This window comes from Lingula anatina, chromosome 2, assembly GCF_051362555.1.
Source record: "Lingula anatina isolate TDL-2025a chromosome 2, LinAna3.0, whole genome shotgun sequence".
NCBI classification, from domain to species: domain Eukaryota; kingdom Metazoa; phylum Brachiopoda; class Lingulata; order Lingulida; family Lingulidae; genus Lingula; species Lingula anatina.
In genome coordinates, this window is record NC_141768.1 from 27139311 (window position 1) to 27157733 (window position 18423).

Consider the following 18423-nt stretch of genomic DNA (forward strand, 5'->3'; position numbering starts at 1 on the left):
CCAGTAATTTATTTACCCTTGTGGCATACGTATTGTAGTCATCGTCTACTGCTTTATATCTGCATAGCATACTTTATCCTTGCGTACTCCTAGCAGAAGCCTAATTCAGCTAGGGTAATAGGTCTTTTTACAGGTTCTTCTGTGCCATTTTGGTACTGATGTTCCGAAAGTGTGTTACTAAATTAGAAGCTTACTAGAATTGCTTTACTTCTACTCATCATTGGCATCGTCAGTCTCGAAAGACTATGGGTTTGCGCTTTGGGATGAATCCTGTGTCCTGATGTTGTACTTAAGCTGAAAAGTCCAGTGGCAGTCTTTGGCACCGTGTGGTCTTTTTAAGTTTGATATTGTACTCATACATTTATACTGTGCTTGGGAATGTAGCCTTCAATGTCAGTTTGCTTTCAAAGGCAGCCAGGTCTTTTGATTCAGATTACTTCCAAGCAGATCTGAAAGCACTGTCCTCCAATGACACCACGAATAATAAATACTTTTTAAAAAAATGGCACACATAAATTTCAGAAAAGCCCAATATGCGGTCGAAATATTTTTCATTGCAATTATACAATGACCTGAATATTGCTTTCTTACAGGTGGGAAGCGTCTCCGTGGGAGGGATGTTCCGCCACATGCGGCAACTCAGGAACGCAAGTCAGAATTGTTAGCTGCACGAAGAACGAAGGAGAAAAAGTAAAAGAAGTCAGCCCACATTTTTGCAAGAAATCGCGCAAACCAGAACGGGAGAAGCCCTGCAACAGGAGGGCTTGCCCAGGAGAATGGTCAACTGAAGAGTGGTCTAAGGTAGGTATGGTACATACACAGTTGGTTCAAGATCTTCTAGGTTGAAACAAACCCCCTCCAATATGTGTTAGAAATAGGGGTTTTGAGTTTAAGTGTAGGCGATGCCATATTTTAGTCACAACTTATAATGGGTGGGAGAACTGAGGAGGCCTGAACTTTAGATGTTGAAACATCTTGAAGGCTGTCAGTAATGATTCCGTGAATTTTACTTTTTCGTACTTCATGCTCATAGTATCGGCACAAACATGTTTCTAGGGATTCATAGCTTCACAATGAATCTTAAAGAAAAGTTGATTAATTGCCCTTCTGTAGACTTACTGCTTTCAGTCTCTCTTTTTTCCCTCTGGCGATACTGCCATTATGAAGAGACAGAGGGTGTTTTACCAACCCAGTGTTTTATCCCTTGGATATGCTTCGCTTGATCCAATGAAAAATGACAAAGGGAAACTTTGTCGGTCTTTACTTCACTCTTCAATGGCGATATTTGCGTTCACTCTCTAATTAAATTGCCGTCTTTTATATGTTGATCGGATTTTTTAGAATTGGGATGTAAATGGCGCATTCTGGTTTATCATTTTTTTTTCAATTAATACTCCAGTGCTCCTCAACCTGTGATACGGGTGTACAAACTCGACGAGTATACTGTGATACTAAAGACTCTAGAGGCGTTGAGAACTGTAACGGTAGGCGACCCCCGGACACCAAAATTTGCCACCGAAAACCATGTCCAGGTAAGCGTCAGGTGTGAGAGAAATCGTCCTGCAATAAAATATTTTTTCTTGAATTGTTCTATAAACATGCTCTGAAATTAATGTTTGGGTGTTAGAAATCACCTAATTACTTCAGATAATTTGAAAGTAACATTTTGTTGAGCTTGTTTTGTTTTGTTGTTTTTTTTTCTTCTTTTTATGGTAATCAGAATTGGTTAAAACAAATATGTAGTCTGTAAACGAGCAAGCGTTATCCACGATCCTCCCTTTCATGGGATATTACGTCACCAGACAGGCACATCTGTCTAATTGCTAGGGTCTTGCCTATTGATATTATGTTATATATGTTATATTTGTGCTTGCAAGGAATAAATATGGATTTACAAGTATATTCTCATGCTATAGTGATAAAACTTGGCGGTGTAAATGGCTTCTATATATTTATCATCTATTGTTTTCTTACATATTTGAATATTTAATAATTCATAACAAGGATTCATTGTGCTGAACATGTGTGGACACATAGGTGTCTTCCTCCGAAACTATAAAAAAGTGCTTTTAGCAAATATTAGACTTAGGCAACATGAAAAACTACCAACATAAATAATGAAACTGCATGTTTAACGAAACCCAATAGAAGCACCTGAGGAGAAAGCACCTGTTCTAAAGTACACATATAGAAGACAATAGATTTTTAACACTTCTCTTTCTCTATAGGCTGCACCGGGGATAAGTCTTCTTTCTGTGCCACAAAGCCCTTTAAAGCACGCTACTGCGCCCTTCCAGGCTTCAAGAGACTCTGCTGTAGAACGTGCAATAACCTGGCGAATGAAACAAGGAACTAATCATAGGAACACTTCTTCTGGGAACTAATCATCTTGTACATGTAGTTTTGCAACAGCTTGTAATGCACTCTACTTCTTCATATATAAATACATATATTTGTATACGTATATACCTTTAAAAATCTGGAACTGTGCCTTACAAACTAGTCTCTTCTCTTTGTGCTTAGCTAACAATGACTGCATAATAAACTGTCATGCACGCCTGGATCTGTGTCAATTGGAATATGCTCGGCGTTTCTCGAAAAAAAGGTCGAGGTGTTCCCATTGAATCTGTGTATTGTTTGTACTTGTATTGTACATGTACATTGTGATGTTATGACGATTGTGACTGAATAACAAGAAGAAACTGCCTTTGTCTTTCACAAAGCATCTGTGATTAGATTGAATGTATTTTTAAGTTGGGTTTGTGATAAATATTTAAAAAGGTGTGGATTTTGCTGGTGGTTTTTTAAAATAACTACTTAAGTTTTAACATGGGCCTGAAATGAAAGCAATGGGAAAGATATGCCCTGTATTAAACAGAACTGAATGAACTGAAATAAAAAAGAGAATTAAAACGGTCAAATAATGCAACGACCTAAATATTGGAGTATTCAATAGGGTCTTTACTCATCATTGGTGGCGGCAGAATACATTTCATTATAGAGATCAGATTCGAAGTTCTTATGCAGTACTCGATAGGCATAATTTAATAATTAGTGTTTTATGCTAGCAGTTATTAAGGAAAGCAGTTTTAAGATGCTAGTTTTCCCCTTCAAGTTAATCGTGCAATGCTGCATTTTTGTACACTTGGTTACTATGTGTATGACAATAACAACATTAGTTTGCTGAGGACTCTGAGGGCCGTGTAGGTATTACGTGAGTAGATGTTTATCTCTATCATATGTGATCTCACCCAAAGTATTGAGAGAAAAAGTGTTGCGTTAAGAAAAAATGCAACAGAATAGCTTACGTTTGTTCACGGTTTCAGGAAACAAATCTGTTTTTGAACTGTTATTTTAGTCAACGTTTTAGACACGTTTGATGTTTACGTTAAAATGTTTTACGTATATTGCCAATCTGTCAATAAATAACAATTTCAATAATTTTTGTGTTATTGCAATTATAACAAGCGACATTTCAGCGTAGGCAGGACAAGATCGGTATGTTTTTGACATTATACACTGGAAAAAATTGGTGGGCGTTAAATTGATTTGAACGACTCGGATGTTTTATCATATTTATCATAAAAATCATTCTGTAGATATTCCTGATGTTGTGGCTTAAGAAACACAAAACCCTTTGTTTTGCTTCCGCTTTGTGTGTGATTTGCTAGAAGCTAAATAAAAAACAATACCACTACTAGGATGTGCAAAGGCAATGAGTCATATTGTAAATTAGTATTCGATAGCATTAGAAACACCGTAAGAAACACAAGTAAGATGTAGTTTTGGACAATTTACATCTAGGCACGCTCATCCCGTCGACGAAGGAAGATAATTTGATTGGTGAGGACCATACGCCTGTCAACTTGCCCGACAGCAATGTCGTCAATAGTGTCCTTAATGACAGGTATACTTGGCGCTTCGACGAGTGGACCGAGTGCACCCGATCGTGTGGAACTGGTACGTGACCCATTGTATCTCTATAGTATCTTCTACAAATTTGCATTACCTTTAACGTGTATGTTGACACTGTTATTGAAATCCTACATGTGTTATCACATTTTTTTTATAATTTCTCAAAAATCATAAGGGATTGCGCTGGATATAAAAATTTATTTTCGTTTGTTAGATTATGATTTTGATGTCTGCTACAGGTGGGGTTTAATTCTGGAAGGCGTTGATTAAACAAATCATAGTGGTGTAATTCGCGGGAAAGGAGAATTGAAGTGGACGAATAGGCAATTCGATTGTATTGTGTTCACGTGCATGCGTTTTGCTTTTCATATTCAGGTACTCAACATATAGTTTACCTGTGTAAAGATAAGTACTACCAAAAGGCTGTGGTTGAATCGCACTGCTCTCATCTAGAAAAACCGGACCCAGATTTGCGGCCTTGCAACCAGTTTGGGTGTCCGGAGACACGGTAGGTACATGTATTCTCGAAAGGTGTAAAAAAATCAAGACGATTGCCTCAGTTACAGAACTGTACATATAAGTTTGCAAGTTTTCAAGTTATACCAGCAGCAGTAGTTGCTCGTCTAGCCAATGACCGCCAGCACTGAGGCAGTGTAATTGTAGGTCGCCTTCCATAGGATGCTTTATGCAATCAACATATACATGTAAGTTTTGTGAGGGACAAATACGGTATCTACTCTAAAATCACCCAAATTACCAGTAGCTGATATAGCTGCTGTCCGATTACCTTTTTTTTTTGAAAGTCAGAAGCAATCAGGGACTACTTACACATGCGAGCCGCACGACACATATAGTTAAATATTTTAAGATTAGTGCGTGGTAGACTAGAAAAATTCACTTACAATGATTATAATCACGTTTTCATGATTAGAAATACGATTAGGAATACGAGTTATTTGTATAAATATTTACATCTCACTTCATATGGGGGATTGATTAAACTGGGACTAGGGGCGCATCACTCCCTTGGATCCTTTAACAGTGAATAAATCTGGGGGAATTGTAAGTGCTCGTACTGCCTCACCTTAGTTTGGTAACCCTGCAATCTTGACAAACTCATATCACACGTATATTGCATATGTAAGTCCTGAGATATACATCGTAACGTTAAAACAGTGATATTTTTCGTTATAATTTTTTTTTTTTTCATATTAATGGCATTTCTTTATTTCTTTTGTTTTCTTTAACCATTAGGTGGATCGCGGGAAACTGGAGCGAGTGTACGAAAACTTGTGGTAGGGGATTGCAATCAAGACCTTTAGCCTGTCTCATCAGTCATGAGGGGGAGGATGTCGCTACCAGTCATGCTATGTGCATTGACATAGAACCGCCGGAGACAATTCGGGAATGCAATCGTGAGATTCCGTGTCCGACCCCGACGACGACCACCACCACCTTACCTCCACCCACCCACCCGCCCATGGTGACCAGCACAGAGTATTTCATCTACAGGTGCAACCTCGTTCCAGCCTCGCCTCGCATTCCTGTCTATAGGCCTATTTTTAATAATGATAATAATAATAATAAACTTTATTTAAAGACGGTAAAACATGTTAAGTGCACACACTTATCTTACACATGGGCCATTGCAAATAACTTCCTGTTTCTGCAACTTTTCTGTTTTTATTACATTTTCGTCAGTTAAAAAACATCATAACGTAAAAAATGAAAGAAAAAATGTTATTATTATTTTATTCGTGTCGATAGATTCTCTATGTAACAAATGCCCTACTTATTGTTTTAGATGGGTCAGTAGAGGCTGGAGCCCATGCAGCACCACGTGCGGAGAGGGCATAGAGACAAAGTTTGTCCTCTGTGTGAAGGTTTCTTCGCAAGAAGAGATAGAGGTTGACAGCGACCTGTGTGAACCAGGCGAAAAGCCGTCCGCGGAGGAGAGGCCATGCTCCATTGCTCCGTGTGTGGAACCAGTGAAGAATATCTATCTGTAAGTGTTGTGGTGACTGACAGATGTTGGTTAACATGGAAAATCAGCGGGCCTTGTTTTTGTCTTTAATGTAAGGGTTCTATTAAGAAGTATGTCTATTACATGTATGTGGAAGTACGTCTGTCAACAGATGGCTGAATTGCAGTGAGTTTTCCAGAACGTAATGTTATGGATCAAGTTGTATAAGGGCAGATATGATAATTATTTAATGAGAAAAACATGTCATATGCACAAGTAATGAAGAGATAAGGGGTGTTTTTTTCTTTTTCAATTATTGAGAGTACAGGTTCAGCACCAGCTTGTTCACCTTTTTGATTTTATGCACAAGCAACAAGTCGTCATGCATCTGTAATTCATACCAATCTTTGATTTGGTAAAAAATGAAATAACAATAAAGGGCACCAAGTAAACAACAAAGTCATAACTCATCATATATACAAATTCATGTACAAAAATATATAGCTTATTGCAGCTTATATACTACATTGCGTATATTTGATTAAAATGATGTTAATTATACAATGTTTAAACAATGGAGTTTAACACTTAATCATATAACAATTTTGGTTTAAGTTAAACGCAGCACGATTTTTTTATTTCATATGCAGTTGGAAGGTAGGGGAATGGGAGGCATGTTCTGTCACCTGCGGAGATGGAGGCGTGCAGGATAGGCAAGTCAACTGCTGGCAGATAGACGGGCGGAGTGGAACTGAGACGCAAACTAACCCCTTTAACTGCGACTCGGATGACGAGCCATCTTCACGCCAAGACTGCCACCTATCGCCTTGTCCGATCAACTACACTTATAGGTTTCTTTTCTTGTTTTTTAACTTGAATGAAACGGTCTCTACTTTAAATATGCTTTAATTAGGGAGGTCAGGTCACACCGCTCACGCGGTCGAAAACGGGAAAAAAATCTAACCTCGCTGTTTGTTTTCCATCATAACTTCCAAGATTTTGGTCCTATGATAAATATGAAAATATATTTTAAAAGTGCATTGAATGGGCTTTCTTACAATATGTGTAACAATGCATTATTTCTCTGTTGTAAGCCCCTAGCCACAAAAATGCTGTGAGGAATCGCTGGTGATTTCACTTCCTCGTTTGGTTCCCACTATTTACGAATTTTGCTCAACATGCGCGTTTCGCGCCATTTTTCTAAAAGCTCCGTACGGCGTCCCGGATGTTTTTTCCTCGTATTTGGACACATATTCATGAGGAGAATGAAACAAGCGTTCGAGTGTGGGGTTACAGAAGTTTACTCAACGGAAAACAGCAACCAAAACTAGCTTGTAAAGTTTTTAATTGTGTTTTAGAGTTAGAATAACGAATTTCTGAAATTTCTGTAACCCCTAGCTACCTAAATTTTTAAACTAATTCTCGGTTCAAATCAGTTTTTTATTTATCATTTTTTGGTAAGATAGAGCCGTAACAGCCGTTTGAAAATCAGTGACTTTGATCTTACCGCAAACAAAATGGCGAACGCACCAAGCTGCTCTGCTTATAAAACAGCAACTTCACTTTCAGTACCGAAAGAAGATCAAGATATTAGAATATCTAATCAGAAAATCTTTGAATTGTTCACGAAACCCAAGGATATTGATAAAACGTGTGCAATTCAAGAATATACAGTTTATTTTATTTTTCAAACAAATTACGTACGATGTTCAGGCCCGTAGCCAGGGGGGGGGGGTTCGAAAGAACTGCCCTTTTTGCTGGGAAAAGGTCCACTCTGGGTACAATTTGATCTATGTACTTGATGATTTTATGGTAAAAGGTCTACTTTTTCAGAAAAGGAACCCCCCTCTTAAATTGCTGGCTACAGGCCTGATGTTGATGGGCCTAATGATTGAACCTTCGGACTATTGCTACGGCCCCATTTCACCTTTGAACTCGTTAGTGATTATAAAAAGGGGAATCTTAATTAAAATCATGGAGATATGAAAAACTCTAGAATGGTAAATGACAGTCAAACAAAGTGAACAAAAGTAGTATCTATTTATTTTTGCTTAACAAAAATAAAAAAGGAAAATTCCTAAAACTGCCATTACGTTATGGCAGTCTGTCCAAATAATCTGGCTGGTTTTTGTATTACCTAGCTGCTATGATGTCGAATATCAATTAAATTTTTTTGGTAAAATGATAACTTTCCAAAATCGGATATTACTTATTTTCATCGTGCATTCTGGCAATTTTCACTAGTTAAACCTTAAAATTGTATATGCAGTTGTCATTGTAATATTGGTTGCCATGGCAACAGTGACATGGTATTTGTTTACTTTTTAACTTAAATTCATAAATTGAGTACAAATAGTGTTTCCCACTTCATAATCAGTTAAAAATTTGATTATAATGTTTAAAAAATAATTCAAACTGTTACCATAGCAACAGCTATCATAATGACTATTTCCATAGCAACAGATACATTACAAGCCATTATTTTTGTTTTTAGTGATGGCACATTTTTTAGAATCATTTTCATCCAAAAGTAGCCTTTGGGCAGTGATGCTGAAGCTTTAAGGTTGAAAAATAAAAAAAATAGTATTGATCGCTATTGATATTTAGCAACGGTTGCCATGGAAATAATGAATAAATTACAGAAAATGATATCTTGTCAGATTCTTCTTGGCAACTTTCCAGAAAATTTCAAATTGGATATTTTACTCCATTCAAAAGTTATGCCAATTTTGTTTAATTGATTAGGCAATTAGGTGACACTTTTGGCTTCTACTGTTACATATGCTTGCATATAAGACTTTTTCAAAATTCTGTGGCCGACTAGCATTCTTGAAAATTTAATAACTTTTGATTGGCTTGCTTGATTTTCAAAAATTAAAATGTTTTGGAAAGCTCATGAATTTCTCTATGAAATAAGATCACTTTGGCTGATATTTATGTTACTATCAAAGTTGACCTGACCTCCCTACTTTAATGAATATTCACTCTCAGATAGATTTAAAAGAAAAAAAGCAGTACTGTTCGAAGTAGTGGGATTTAAGGATTACGTTCTACGTTACCACTTTCCTACTAATTTCACCATTTTGCAAAAATATATAGGCCTACCTACCGGTACATATGCATTTATTCATATTCATTTGCATATACTCGCCTCATCTGAAACTAAACAATTCTTATCATTTCAATTTTTCTCGTTTTCTTGAAGTTGGGACATCGGCGATTGGCAATCTTGCTCCGCCTCGTGTGGAGACGATGGAATTCAAACAAGAAAAATACTCTGCAAACGAAGAGACATGGAAAGTGGCGAAGAAATACATATTGACGATGTGTCACGTTGTTCTGAAACAAGCAAACCAGACCAAGTTCAAGACTGCAATAGAAACCCTTGCCCGGTTAATTATGAATACAGGTGCGCATTACTGCTACTGTACAGTTGTCCATAAAAGCAGGTGTCTACATATTAAACATATATTTGCTGTTTTTCATAATGAACTGTGATCGAATCATTTTGAGATGTGATTTGGTGCAATATTCCAACATTATGTTATCTGCTAATTATGAATTATTGAACCGTATTATCATTAACAGTTAACGTTTTGCTAGAGCTTATTTGCTTAACACATTTAACAATATAGATTAATCAGTGAGCTAGGATTTCAACTTTCAACTCGCTACTGGGACACCATACTCACCTAAGAAATCCATGGAAAGCTGACTTAGTATCATTAAATCAAAGTCGCCTACATTTTATTAGATAAATACAATAGTCAACACTGTTATTATTCAAGAACCATGATAATCTCCGTATTATATTGGGCATTATATTGCATTTAGAAACGGCAATTTCCAACTTATTTACCAACGAACCAGGCCCGTAGCCAGCAAGGGAAGGGGAGTCTTTCTCTAAAAAAAATGGGAACCATGAAGCCTAGATCCAAATTTACACAGAGCAGCCCTTTTTTCTGACAAAAAGGGCGGATCGTTTGAACACCGGAAACCCCACCCCCACCCCCATCCCTCTCCCTGGCTACGCGCCTGCAAACATAGTGTACACAGCACAGCGTGTACCTGGCTCCCTTAATCTCAGCTTGTGCTTGTGCTTCAGTTGGGCCACGGAGTCGTGGTCCAGGTGTTCTCAGTCTTGCGGAGACAGCGGAGTTCAGAATCGCCACATTCATTGTCTACGTTTAAACACTGAAACCGGCCGAGAGTCGATCACAGACAACATATATTGCAATGGTAACGAGAAGCCAGACGCTACGCGAGCTTGTAATCGTAGGCGCTGCCCCTACGCCTTGTACGTCTAGCTTTTTTTTGTATTTTCTATAATATTCTACATGTATATACATTTATATGCTGCGATTAACTTTGTTGAATTTGACCAAAGATACGTTTTAATCGAACAGAATTAGGATTAAATGAATACGAATATCTCATGCAACACTGATAATGATTAAACTGCACTTTAAATGAACTAGAAGAGTGTAATATAAAAACAAAAAATAAGTGAATTAATGATTGATCTGTGATCATTTTATTACAACCTTGGTCCACCCTTTAAAATCATTAATCGATTATTAATTATGTCAATTACTGTGGCGTCACATTTGCAGATGGTCCTACGGAGACTGGTCTCGCTGCTCAGCGTCGTGTGGAGACACGGGCGTTTACGAAAGGCGCGTTTTCTGTGAGAGAGTGGATCCGAGCACTGGGAAACGAACTGAGGTGGACATTACGGACTGTAACGACCAAACCAAACCAGTGGCCAAACAGCCGTGTAATAGAATCAACTGCCCGAGGTCCACCACGCCATTAACCACAACAACAGAAATGCCCATCTCCTATAAGTAAGGTGTTTTGGGGGTTCAAATAACACTACATGTTTACGCTTAGAAGTATAGTTTCTTTAATTGTGTTTTAATCATGATCATGAAATATTGTCAAATATTATGCAGTTTGTCGGTTTTTTTGGCAAAAGTGTGAATGTAGGTTGGTATGGTAAGGAAAAGACGCAGAAAGGGATCAAGTACAGGTAGTAGCCCTCGAACAAGTAGGCCTGTTTAATTTATTTATACATATCAGCAACAGATTTAGATTAGTTATAACGAAATTAATAATAATAATGATAATAATATATCAATTAGATGGAAAACCAAAACCTGGAGTGACTGTTCTGCGACATGTGGCAACAACGGTTTACAAGAGCGTTTCGTGAACTGTGTTCAGGTTTACGGCGGACAGGAAGTCGTCACCAGGGCGGACTCGTGCGTAGCGGAGGAGAAACCTGAAGATAAACAGCCGTGCAACCGTGTGGCATGCCCGGCACCATGGAGAACCACCAAGTGGTCCCAGGTATGCCATTTTTTAACCCAGGGGTACCCGATAACGCTTACTGAAGCCCCCTTTACACTGGACGGCGTCCATTCTGCGTCCGTAGTACGGCTCCGTTTGAGATTTAAAAAATACTCTGTGCTGACAACTGGTCAATCATTTAGCATTCATTCTGCAACCAAAGCAATGCTTATGCCTCCCACCTACGACACAGCGATGCCAGTTTCGTATTTGTACAAAGGACGCAGAAAGGATACCGTCCATTGTAAAGTTTTTATTTATTTATTTATATTTATTTATTTATTTATTTTGTGCACGGACGGATTGCTATTTTGCACTGAATGAAATGTTGGGGAGGGGAGCCATGATATGATTCGGCAAGGTAGTTAGAGAATTTTCCTGTGCACCCTGGATGGACATATAATGTTACATATTACTGGTAGCGTATTAAAACCTGGTTCCACATCAAAACAGCTCGTATTCTGCAAAACATACAGGCAAATTACAGGAAAACCCTGGCAATGAACTCTGGCGACCAGTGTTTCTTAGCCAGGGACCTTGATGCTGTCGAGAAAAATACAGTTAACGACCTTTTCTGACGTATTTGGTTGTTTTCCAGTAATTTTCCAGGAATTTCCAATTTTCAAGTACATGTAGATACCAGATGTTATTGGTGACAAACATATAGCTTTTAACACTACCTATCGTGTTTTTTAAGTGCAATTATTGTCGATACAGTGGCAATAACAATTTTGAAGAAGGTCAATCAAAAAGACATCAAAATTCTTCATTCTCGAGTTTTTTAGACTATGGTATTCGTTGGCTATTGTGCCACAGAATACCATGTAGTAAAAGTACACTCAATGACATGTTTATAAGAGCCAAGCTCCCTGGGAAGCTTGTCTAACATTGATAATCTCATCCCACATAAATTCTTTAATTGTGCCCAATAAATTATATTTATGTATACACGTTTGTGTAAACTTGATGTCTAATTTTCTTTATATACATATAATTACAGTTAACCATTAGTGAAAGCACAGCCCCATATTTCAAATCCAAACTTATTTAATTTCATGCACACAGTGTTCGGTAACTTGTGGTACCGGGAAGCAAACACGAGACGTGTTCTGTAACATCCCTACACCAAATTATGGAATACCGTACTCCTGCTTTGGAAAGAAACCACCTATTTCCAAACAGTGCCAACTGGAGTCGTGTGACGGTGAGTGAAGATTTTGTCAAAATTGTAGTACAAATCACAGATTGTGTTCCAGTAGGCCCTACGTCTCACAAATGCCGATGTTTGTTACAATGTACCAGCAGAGCATACATGCATGTATGTTTATAAGACAAATATCACAGTTTAAAAATAAATAGATTATAAAAGAGTTTTTCTTGACTTGGAGACTTGATAACCGGAGTCATACACAACGTTTTGATACGCCATCTGTGAACGAGCACAGGTGTCAAACATCTGCGCATGAGCGTAAAGCGCGCTCTCTGAAATAAACAATTTAATTTAATTTTGGTTGATTTGATTTAATTTGTTTTCTGGTGTCGTTTGGAAGAGTATATTGGAAATTTTTGTTGAATGTGCCGGTGTAACGAAACTGAGGATCCGTGTAACACGAAATCCGCCCTCCATTTAGTTATAATGGTTAGGGTTAGCCTGACCTAAGTGGGTCAACATCCAGGGCGAGGCTTACCTGTACAAATAAAGAGGAAGCGGATTTTCTGTCATGTTACACCGGTATGAGTTAAAATCTAAATCCACCAGACTTTGTTAAAAATGACCTTTTTTTCTGTATTGTATCGGGATTCCCTTTGTATTTTTAGTGATGAATGTTATCCCACGGGAAATACCCCTTCCCTCACTCTAAATAAAGAAAATATTCTCTGTGCGGGGGTAGGGGGAGGGGTAGGTGATGAAAAATTTATTTCAAAATGCATTTAAATCGTAAGAAGGTTAAAATAAGGGTTATGCAAATGAGAAAACCTTACTGTTTGGGTGAAATTAACCGAAATACATGTAACATGTTGAACTTCCACTTCCTCGTTTTAATTGATAGTTGTAATTACTCGAAAGCGAGGCATAGCTGTCAACAATATGTAACCTCGTAAAAAATGGAATTTTGTTATGAAGCTCATAGCTTGCGGGGATAAAAAAACTCCTCGTTTGTTATTGGAATCTACAATAATAATAAATAAAATAACACACTATAAAAATTCTTCTGTTTGGCCCATTATTTAACTTAACTGATATTTTGTAGAAATTACAGGCTCAAACACGCCATAATCGTCTGCGCGATCTCGTTCACATATCAGCGCACGACATTTGGCTCCTGTGCTACATTCAAGGCCAACCGAGGTTCACAAATGGTGGATCAAAACTATAGACTCTCGTGATCTAGTCCCTAAGGCAAGAATGCATACAGTGTTACTTTTATCATAATATGTAGAGATAATGAGAATCCCTTTTCATATTTGTAGTGGATTAATTTCCCAGCAATAACAGTTTATGAACTGGTAAATTGCGCGATCTTTATACAGTGTTTGCTTTTTTTTAGCTGCTCCAACAACACCGAAGCCACCATGTAACGGGGACAAGTCTAAATTCTTCTGCAAGCTGGTAACGGCAAGAGCAAAGGAGCATTGTAGATTGCAGGCATATTATAATATGTGCTGTGCATCCTGTGACAAATTTGAAAGAACACACTGAATCATATGCCAGTAGCATAAGGCACTGAGCTTAACTAAGCTAATTTATAACACAGCATTGCCAGAAGCTTACGGCGTCAGTTATTTTCTATGTGGTCTTTTACTTTCAAGATATAGATGTTTATTTTTTACCATCGAGTTGGTTCATATATATACATGGTTGAGTAGGAATGATTAGTTGTTTAAAATATGCAAAAGGGAATTGTGTGGAATAAGAATTCCTTTCCGTCTATATGTGCTTTTCACAATAAAGGCATGCTAAAGGTATTTAATTGGTACGTTCAACAATATACTGGCATTCTGCTGTTAATTAAATGGCACATTATGTCCAAAATAGCTGCCATGGAAACCCAAGCCACTGTTTTGTAATGGACAGGGTTATACACATGTAAAAAGCATGCCTCTCAATTCCCTCCCTCGCGTTTGTTTTAATGCTGGAATGTTTAATTGGACATTGTTGCAAACCACAGACACAAAGACGGTATTTTACCAAAGTTTTATTTCTAAAACGAGCACAGATTAACATAAATGAATATTTATACGAAAAGATTTTAAAACTATAATACGGATATGAATAAACAGGTCTTACGTCATGGAGATGAACAAAGATTTGCTGATCATATTTACTTTTGAGACCCCATAAAGAATGGTTCTCTAAATGTACTGTCCTCTGCATTTGTCACTGATAACAGATTTCGAAAGATCTTTTCGGGTATAAAAAAACACGAAGCGATCTCTAATTACGACCTTATGCAAGATTTTACTTAGCGTCGGCTTATAATAGAAAATACAACATATGTTCTAGCGATATCAGATAAACTATGTGTACGCAACATGTAAAATCTAATCATCTGGCATTATCTACTTAGTGCATCTCAAACACTTGTTAAATATGTTGATGATCTACTTGATGGCATCCGTTTTACATGAGATGACAACGCAATTTCATATTACAACAAAGACACTATACTATTTGCCACATTTGTGCATTAAAACCAATTTGATAATTGCTTTAAAATAAGTAGTATGATATGAAAACTTACTATTCTTAGCTGTAAAAGACCGAACGGTTCCTGTTTTACAAAAGACCTATAGCCTGAAAGCATTTGGTCAAAAAGAAAAGGCCCAATTTCCAGAAAAAGAACCCCCTTGGCTACAGGGCTGAACATATTCGGGAGTATGAATTATTGCGCCTGATCTATAACACGAGCGCATTTTCTGGGTATGCCAAATTTTGGGCTATATATATATTTTTTTGTTTGTTTGTGTGTGTGTGTGAAATCGACCATTGGGTACATCGACTTAGTCAAAAGAACGCGTCACAAGAGGCCAGGAGAGAAGAAACAAGATCAGCCAATACAGGAAGTGACAATATAGCACAATTCAAAACCAATGGATAACGAGCTCTGCCTGCAACTAATCTGTTAGCAACAGACACTATTATACAATTTTTGAGCATTTATATCCATGCCAGCTAGTAATTACTCAAAAGGTTGCGACTGCTGCATTAAGATACATGCAATCAGTGCGTCAGCACCAGTACATCCAGAATGATCAATCAATATTTATCTGTTAGAGAGACCCATCCCAACAAATAAACGAGAGCTTGTGTTGCTTAATTTCCTCCATTCCTTACTTTACTCAATTTATGTGATTATTTATTAACCAGTAATGTTTATCTGGATTTGTGGAAAGGTTTTCCTGGACTCGTTTCAATCCTATGAAATGTGGCCGATTTTGTGCTGAAAGCAAACACTATCGTTTAAAAGGTAACAAGTGCATAAATGTATAATATTAAACTATTTGTAATTCTCAATTTATCATACTTCAGGCTTTTTTATTTGCGAAAATGGAATTATGGTCAAGACTATGGCCGGGAGCTTTTAATGCTGACAGGTGGCAAAGAATAAAATCATTCGGGACTATATATAATACGATAATAATGCTTTTAGGTATAGTGTTTTGAATGAAGGAATAGATAAGGAAGTCTATAGATTGGGAAATGTATCTAAAATAAGGCATTGGGTAATGTATCAAGAAGGGAAATGTATCTTAATCACAATTAAATTTTTGGGGAAGTTTGCACCAAAATTTCGGCCCTCATGCTTTATGTCTTTGTTATACTCATATATAAACTACAGGAGAGTGTAAAAATAAACTCCAGTTTAGAATGAGTCCCCTGCAAACCTGGTAAGATAAAAATCTGGATTAGACTTGCAAGATTGTTTTACTTGTTATATGTATCTTCACGTAATAGTTCTAGCCGCAATACTGAATGACCTAGAAAAAACGTTTGGGGTCTATAAAGCGATTATGCCTATTGTGTGTGTGTGTGTGTGTGTGTGTGTGTGTGTGCGCGCGTGTGTGTCCACCGGGTCTTACCACTGGTGACAAGGATAATCTCCCCAGTGATCTAAATCGTCACTGTGAGAACAGTAAACGTCGTACATGATCATGCATCGAGTACACCAGCATCTCTTAGGGCGATAATCCATGCCTACGATTTTACCCCTATCGTCTCTAGGGAGCTTGTCCCAAACCGAGATAATCGCTGGTTCCGGAGTAAGATTACCAACCCCAGAGCCGTTTTCGGCGACCTGCTCATCCAACATTTCTAACATTACCTTGAACTCGGATGACAACTCGCTTATCCGATCTATCTGTGACGTCTTTCGAGTTTTCTTCTCTTGACGTTTTTGTTGAAAGAAAGACGGTGGCAAACTGGTCTTTCGCAAATGCTTTTCAGTTTTCCGTGGAACCCGAACAGGGTAATTAAAAACATAATCAAAGTCCTGCTCCTCTGGGAGGAACGTGTCGGTATTCGAGGGCGGGCATTTCAAGGGTCCGATAATTGGTTGAAATGTTTTTGAAACGCCCTGTGACGGTAGAGAATCGAAGCCTGCGCTCCCTGTTTTTCGGATCCATCCTGGTGTTGTGGAAAGAGCTGAACCCTGAACCGGTGCAGATACCATGGGGTTCTGTTGCTGGTAACTAAGAACGGTGTTCGTCTTCCGTTCTCTCTTCGCCCAGGACGGCAAATCATTGAGACCGAATCGCTGCTGAGGTGTTTTCGTCGTTTCCGGTGATTCTTGTGGGGCGTATTCGTGTTTTTGTCGGATCGGAGGTAGACATACACCACCAAAAGTACTAGGTGTTATTTGACGCCCGCTGCTTTTTCGGCGTTTATCTAGACATTTAAAATGTAAGGAGTGTTTACTCAAACTGGACGTATGCTGTTATTCTAGTCTCTTTTTTCCATGCTTTTAATTTTCATGTACTTAATGTGAGCATGAAATAAAAAACGAAAACATCACGAAAAATACATATAGGCGACTAATAGACTGACTGAGGTTTTTATCTACCTTGTTTCTGCAATGGTGCCGGCAAGCGGTAGAGGTCCCCGGGGCTATTTTGCATTTCACTGCACGCGTGCTTGCTGCCTCGTTGTTGCTTCGGTGTGGGGTTCATGGATATCTCTAGGTAATGAACGATTTGGTTATATGCAGATTAGTTAAAAAAGGCGAAATTCATCTGCAATTGTAATTCCAATCAAGAGGGCAACGGTAGAAATATTAATTACGAAAAGGTTATTATAGAAGAAAAATGATCTTTTGAAGTTAATAACGCGATAGATATGTTATAAATCTATAGTCCCCATAGCATTTTGCTCATAGTCACCAAACACAAAAAGAGCTTCAATATATAACGAGTTCATACATAAGTAATATCCAATCATTAAGCAACGTACAACGTAAAGAAAGCAATTTTCTCAGTTAAACACGAGGCCTCGTTTTTGTTGAGTTATTACTATCATAAAGAAAAGATCTTCATACCTCCACTTTGGTCTGTTTAATCTGTCCTTTTCGCAGTCTGTTCAGATTTTGTTTGTATCTAGAACCGCTGTGACAAGAAAGGATGTAAGATTGCTCTCGCCATTCCCATTTCGAGTGATATGTAAAAATTACAGTGTAAGCTCCAGATGCTATTTTGTAATCCTTCTCGCGAAATAATTAACATATCTTGTTATTTCCTTTCTCGAATATCAAGTAAGAATTATTCCATACGGCTCACAGGAACTCTTTCATAATTCCTCTCGAGCGATAATTGACACAATTTGGTGATACGTTGCCAGACAGCATACACGCACGCACGCATCACAATAAGCACAATAGCAGTGTAATGTTGAAAGCTCATGCTATTCTAAATGCAGTTATTCCCTTAAATATATATATATTATTTATTTATTTATTTATTGGTATCATTTTAATTAAAATGTTACCATCCATGCCAATTTGTGAGTTAATACATAATTTCTGCTTTATACAGCAATTGTGCAACTTATTTAAGGGCAACAGGACATGCCCACTCGTTATCAAGCTAGCGTTCTAATAATATCAGAAGACGAAAACAGACTCACCCTCCCCTTCTCAACAGTCGTTGTCGGCAGTCTCTTAGAAGATAAGGATCCGGATTTGCAAACTATTTTTCGAAAT

The 18423-nt window shown here is 37.8% G+C and overlaps 2 protein-coding genes across 3 annotated transcripts in view; one reads left to right on the top strand and one right to left on the bottom strand.

Annotated features, from left to right (window-relative positions):
• The window catches only part of LOC106153619 (A disintegrin and metalloproteinase with thrombospondin motifs 3), a 29258-nt gene extending 15061 nt beyond the window's left edge, over window positions 1-14197 (top strand). Inside the window, exons 21-33 of one of the 2 annotated variants that reach the window (XM_013527615.2) lie at window positions 594-801; window positions 1400-1532; window positions 3805-3960; window positions 4291-4423; window positions 5170-5427; window positions 5720-5920; window positions 6529-6729; window positions 9084-9287; window positions 9984-10175; window positions 10492-10725; window positions 11023-11230; window positions 12296-12434; window positions 13780-14197. In XM_013527615.2, coding sequence (XP_013383069.2) covers window positions 594-801; window positions 1400-1532; window positions 3805-3960; window positions 4291-4423; window positions 5170-5427; window positions 5720-5920; window positions 6529-6729; window positions 9084-9287; window positions 9984-10175; window positions 10492-10725; window positions 11023-11230; window positions 12296-12434; window positions 13780-13931 — 2419 coding nt within the window. In that variant the 3' untranslated portion in view covers window positions 13932-14197. The remainder of the gene's footprint in view (window positions 1-593; window positions 802-1399; window positions 1533-3804; window positions 3961-4290; window positions 4424-5169; window positions 5428-5719; window positions 5921-6528; window positions 6730-9083; window positions 9288-9983; window positions 10176-10491; window positions 10726-11022; window positions 11231-12295; window positions 12435-13779) is intronic. The other variant, XM_013527616.2, reaches the window with a different exon arrangement.
• Window positions 14198-14687: 490 nt separating this feature from the next.
• LOC147763511 (uncharacterized) lies at window positions 14688-18360 on the bottom strand. Its single transcript, XM_087004898.1, has 2 exons — window positions 17293-18360; window positions 14688-17117 (listed from the first exon to the last, which is right to left on the bottom strand). The coding sequence occupies exons 1-2, from the start codon at window positions 17396-17398 to the stop codon at window positions 16309-16311; spliced, it is 915 nt and encodes a 304-aa protein (XP_086861024.1). The 5' UTR covers window positions 17399-18360; the 3' UTR covers window positions 14688-16308.
• Window positions 18361-18423: the final 63 nt, after the last annotated feature.

What these genes read in the sequence shown, in the direction of transcription:
- LOC147763511 (XM_087004898.1), bottom strand. Translation starts at nt 17,398, where the DNA reads ATGAACCCCACACCGAAGCAACAACGAGGCAGCAAGCACGCGTGCAGT. An exon ending in GGCACCATTGCAGAAACAAG is followed by an intron (nt 17,118 to 17,292) that starts GTAGATAAAAAC and finishes TTAAATGTCTAG; the next exon opens with ATAAACGCCGAAAAAGCAGC.